Below are 5120 nucleotides of genomic sequence, written 5' to 3' on the forward strand. Positions count from 1 at the left end.
ACAGATCCCGGTGCAGGCAGCATCACCCTGAGATGAACCACCTGTAGCTGGGGCCGGCCCTGCTGCCAGGGCTTCCTGCTGTGGGACAATGAGGAGTCGTCTGCTGGCTTAACAGGAAGATTTGGTGGTGGTGGTGGTTGCTAGTTTTGTTCCACACACGCTGCCCTGCCCCTTGTGAAATTTGATGTGACGGTAGAGTCACTTCCCTCACCCACCTTGTGTCACAGCCAGGGGTTTGGTGGTGGAGGGCCACCATCATGGCGGCGAAGCAGCCCCCCCCACTGATGAAGAAGCACAGCCAGACTGACCTAGTGAGCAGGCTGAAGACGCGCAAGATCTTGGGGGTCGGCGGGGAGGATGATGATGGCGAGGTCCATCGCTCAAAGGTGAGGGAAGTACAGGTGCCATAATGATTGAAAAGAGACCTGCTGCCTGGGCAAACTGAGGTGGTGTGGGGTTTCTTTTTTAAGCATTTAACTTCTGTAGCCTCTTTGTCAAAAACAGGGCTCCCAGCTCCATGGGGCTCCTGTAAAGGGAGGGATGAAGGCTATGGTGGCACAAGCAATGCTGCTTTTGAGCAGTAACGGGCTATGCAGCCTGCTGGGTGCATGGGAGCTGCCCAAAATGGCTTTTCATGGTAATGGGGTGAGCTCTGCCTTCAGGCTGCTTTAACCCATTCCTGAAATTGTATTGCGGAGACACCCATGAGCTTACTTGGAACTGGTGCCATAGGACCGTGACACCACCAATGCCCACCAGCTAGCGGTGTGGACACTGGAGCAGCAATTTAAGTGGTGCCTCTCAGAAGAGGCTTGAATTGCAAGCAATCAACCTGTTTCAGCAAAATACCAGAGCTGGAGGACAAGGGTGAATCCCACAGGAGCCCTGTCTTGGATGCTCTCCAGAGAACATGCTGGCAGGGCATGGCCCAGCTCCTGCCTGCACATGGGGAGAAGCTCATGCCCAGCCCCATGCTGCAGGTGGCTGATCATGGTAAGGGAGCAGTGGAGGCTGCTGCAGCTCCTGATGGAAATCAAGGCAGCCTTTGGCAGGTGTTGGGACCAACGGGTCACGGGTAAATCCCTTGTCCTGGTCCTCATTCCAGCCCTCTTAGAGATGAACTCCCACATGGGGTCAGGTATGCGTTTTTGGTCTGGTGAGTACTGCCAAAAAGCAGGATAAGGGTCTACTCAGTTACCTTGTGTCTTTTATTTGAATTTCAGATTAGCCAAGTGCTGGGAAATGAAATAAAGTTTGCTGTCCGGGAACCACTGGGGCTCAGGTAAGATGTTGGGCCATCTTGAAGCTGTGTCATCTGAGGGCCTTTGGCCACAGCATCCCTGGCATCTCTGGCCGCTTATACTGGTGCTGCTGCTGCACCAGCATCACTGCTCCCCTCAGGGCCTTCTTGGGGGCTGTGGGACCAGACCACCTCTGCTTTCTTCCCCCTTATATCAGCCTGACACCCTCAAGCTCTTGTCCCACAGCAGGTGTTGGGAACCAGAGGGGCTGCATGGGGCTGGAGGAGCTCCTGGTCTCATGTGACAGCATGGAGTGTCTTGTGGGGACCCCCCCCTGCTCTGTGCTGTCCTCTTGGCAGGGTCACTTCCCTCCTCGGCGTGGGTGAGAGGGATTTCAGCTCTGTCTGGCCAGAGATGCCGGCCTGCATGCTGAGGCTGGAGCTAGAGGGGTGTAGGGAGGCTTGTGGCTGCCTTGGTTGTGCAAGGCAAGAGGATGAAGGCTGATGACAAAGCAGGCAGCTAGGAATGCTTTGCAAAGTATGAGTGATGGGGTTGCCCCCACACTCACACCAGGTCTTCTGTCTTCCCTCTCATGCAGGGTTTGGCAGCTGGTTTCCGCCGTCATGTTTTCAGGGGTCGCCATCATGGTAAGTGAGTAGTCCTGGGCACCACCAGCTCCCAGCTGTGAAAGAGCTGCCCCAGGGTGGCTCCTCGGCCCCTGGCACTTATCCCCTTCCTCTGCCTCCAGCGGCTGCTGCTGCTTCCTCTTGTGAGGCCTTAGCCCTCACCTTGGCTCAGTAATGGGCTTTGCCAGCAGTGTGTTTGGCAGTTTCTTCCCGTCACTGGAGTCTTTTCATTAGGAGGGTCATAGAGCACGCACACCATGGTGGCCTCGGCCGTAGAAACTGGCCGTGAAGCCAGTAGCTGACACATTGGTATTTCTTGCGCCTCCTTAATTTTCAGTTCCCTGGCCAGTGGCTCCAATCCCATAAATGCTTAATGTCTGAGCGCTGCTGCCCAAGAGGGCACGTTTTGATGGCCCTGGCTGGTGCAGGCTGCTGAGCCTCTCCCTTGCCCCTGCCAGGCCCTCGCTTTCCCTGATCAGCTCTACGACGTTGTCTTCGACGAGGAATCGGTGAGCAGCAAGACTCCCATCCGGCTCTATGGAGGAGCCCTCCTCAGTGAGTGCTGTGCAGCTGCACCTGGGGCACACTGCTGCCCCATAGACTAAGGGGATGAGAGGCCAAAATGGCAGGAGGGGGCAAAGTCTGTGCCCAGCTGGGCAACTGGAGCTGGAGAGCAGAATGTCTGCTGTTGGCAAAGGAATTGTTCAGGGGTACTTTGAAAAGCTCGGCTACTGCTGCTTTATCTTAGCAGGGGCTAAGACTAGCTGCAGGGTGGGTAAGAAGGGCTGTGCACCCTCTAAATACCAGGGGGAGTACCCCAGATTGCAGATGGGCTGGGAGATGGGGTGCTGGGCTGCAGCTGGGGCCAGACCCTCCTTGTGGGAGTGGGAGAAGGGGCAGGCGATGGCATCCTGGGAGGGCCCCATGCGAGGGGCCCAAGAGGTGAGGGGCAAAGGACAAAGGAGGTGAAGGGAGCCTAGAGGAATGGTCTGGAAAAAAAACTGGACGGAGGAATATTAAACACAAGGGGTTTGTGTAGCTCTGCACCCCACGCTGCAGCCACTAGTGCTCCCAGGCTGCGGGGACTGCACCTTCGGGGTGCCAGGACAAGTTCCTCTTTGGGGCTGGCAGGCTGCGAAGGGTGTTGCCCAGGGCGGGCAGGTGGTTCGAGGAGTGGGGTTTTTTTTCGGGGCGGGGGGGTGCGGCTGGGTCTGAGGGCAGGCAGTTGGGTGGGATGCCCTGGCCCAGGCGGGGCTGGCGGCCAGCTCCATCCCGCAGCCTGCAGCAGCACCTCGTGGGGATGGATGGAAATGGCGGTGGCCACAGCGCGGAACTGCTTCCCGCCGTTCTCCTACGGAAGGCCGGAATGGTTCCTCCGGGAGCGGGTGGGTGGGCTGCTGTCACCTTTCTCGCTGAGTCCCCCTGGCCCTCGGGCAGCTGCGCTCTGCTCTCCCTCCGCAGGCATCTCGCTTATCATGTGGAATGCCCTCTACACTGCCGAAAAAGTCATCATCCGCTGGAGCCTGCTGACAGAGGCGTGCTACTTCTCTGTGCAGTTTCTGGGTGAGTAGCTGCAGCCACCCAGTGAGGAGGAGGAGGAGGATGCAAAGAATGGGGGTGCACGCTGCATACCCCCACCAGATGGGAAGGAGGGAGGAGAAGTGGAGGTGGGCAGGACAACCGGCGTGGGACCCAATGCAGAATTGGAGCAGTACCTTTGGGTGTGGTGGAGTAACCTCTTGGCTGAGGGAGTTGTGGGGCAAGGCCCTGGGCATCGTAGTGGACTCAGCTGATGGGATGGCACCTGTCTGGTACAGCCAGAGGGGCACCTAGTCCCTGGCTGTTCCCATGTTCTGCCTGTCTTGTGCTGGAGACTGCTCCTTTGCTGTGCAGGACTGGCAAAGATAACCTGACCCTGGGAGCATCATCCCTCCCAGATGCTCTCCCTTTTCATTCTCCATGGAGCAGCCTTTGCCTTGGGCACTGAAGGGTGCCCAGGTGCAGGTGAAACATTTTAATCTGACGATTTATTTTTCTCCCTAAAACCATCCTGGCCTCTGTAGCCAGCACCAGTCAGCTCCTGGAGCGGGCTGCCTAGATGCTGGGGCTAACAAGAAAAGGCTGTAGCCTAAAAAGGGGGATGTTCTGTCTTACCAAAACAGAGAATAACAGTTCAGTTTGTTTCTAGGGAGCTTATCTATATTTAACAATGAAGGGGGTTCTTGTACATGTATATTGATAGCTCACTATGTTGTAAGGGAGCTGGTTTAGATACAGTGTTGGTAGCCAAAAAAAGAGATGCTTGGAAAAGAGGTAAAGTCCCTGGACTATGCTCAGTTTGTAGATGTTTCTAAAGTTGAAAAACATTTATCAATCAGCACAGAAGTGGTCAAGCCACAAAGCAAACTTGGGAAGATGCAGAGTCCACAGTCAACACCTGAGCATGACAGAAGCTCGCATCTGCACAAGTGACCCTTCTGGGCCGTGGCTGCCTTTAAAACATGGGGCTGCCTTTAAAACAGGCTTTCTGTCAGTGAGAGCTCTGGGGCCCGTGCGTCTGTGGCTACCTTCAAGGCTGTGTAGCAAAGCTCGTGAAAAGCCTGTGCCATGGGGCCGCTGTGCGGGTGAGCCTGTGAGAAAGCTTGTGCGTGCGGAAAGCCTCTGTGTTCGGAAGGCACAGCGGGTCTTGCCAAGGTCCTGCGTTAGAGGGCAGCAGAAATCAGCTTTCTGCTATTTGTCTCCGTTTGTTTTTTCATCACCAACCTCTGCCTTGTCTCCCTCCTTCTCCTCCAGTTACCACCATCTCCTTGGTTGAGAGTAGCCGGATAGCCACCGGTGCCATGTTCCTCCTGGTCAGCCGAGCCCTCTTCATCCTCATCAGCATTTATTATTATTACCAAGTTGGACGCCGTCCCAAGAAAGTCTAATTCCTGGGCTTTTTGTCATGGGAAGGGTGGGAGGGGGGGTTTGTGTCGGTAATTTTGCATTATAATTATAACTTTTTTTTTGTTAGTCCCTTTTGGTTCTAAAGTGGTTTCCTTCTTTTCCACTTACCGGCATGAATCAGTGTGTAACCCGGTGCTGGTGGCATTGCCAGGTGACATGGGGCGGGGAGCAGCGTTGGGCAGGACCCCCCAGCCCCTCTGCAGGAGGTGAGGAGCAGTGGGAGGAAGGCTCAGGGAGGTGTGTGGGCCTGGCAGCCTCAGGGAAAAGAGCCAGTTTCCTAGGGGGAACTGGCTGATGGGATCACAGG

The 5120-nt window shown here is 55.9% G+C and overlaps 1 protein-coding gene across 1 annotated transcript; it reads left to right on the forward strand.

The window, feature by feature from the left end:
* The first annotated feature begins 257 nt into the window (after window positions 1-257).
* On the forward strand, window positions 258-4794 carry TP53I11 (tumor protein p53 inducible protein 11). The gene is made up of 6 exons (XM_009947663.2): window positions 258-386; window positions 1224-1282; window positions 1840-1888; window positions 2326-2422; window positions 3329-3430; window positions 4661-4794. The coding sequence occupies exons 1-6, from the start codon at window positions 258-260 to the stop codon at window positions 4792-4794; spliced, it is 570 nt and encodes a 189-aa protein (XP_009945965.1).
* Window positions 4795-5120: the final 326 nt, after the last annotated feature.

Source organism: Leptosomus discolor, chromosome 3 (assembly GCF_034619465.1).
Source record: "Leptosomus discolor isolate bLepDis1 chromosome 3, bLepDis1.hap2, whole genome shotgun sequence".
Taxonomy (NCBI): domain Eukaryota; kingdom Metazoa; phylum Chordata; class Aves; order Leptosomiformes; family Leptosomidae; genus Leptosomus; species Leptosomus discolor.

Bases quoted from the DNA above. Each gene is read 5' to 3' on its own strand.
- TP53I11 (XM_009947663.2), top strand. From the start codon at position 258: ATGGCGGCGAAGCAGCCCCCCCCACTGATGAAGAAGCACAGCCAGACT. The intron at 1,283-1,839 runs GTAAGATGTTGG...CCTCTCATGCAG, and splicing joins CGGGAACCACTGGGGCTCAG to GGTTTGGCAGCTGGTTTCCG. The intron at 1,889-2,325 runs GTAAGTGAGTAG...TGCCCCTGCCAG, and splicing joins TTTCAGGGGTCGCCATCATG to GCCCTCGCTTTCCCTGATCA.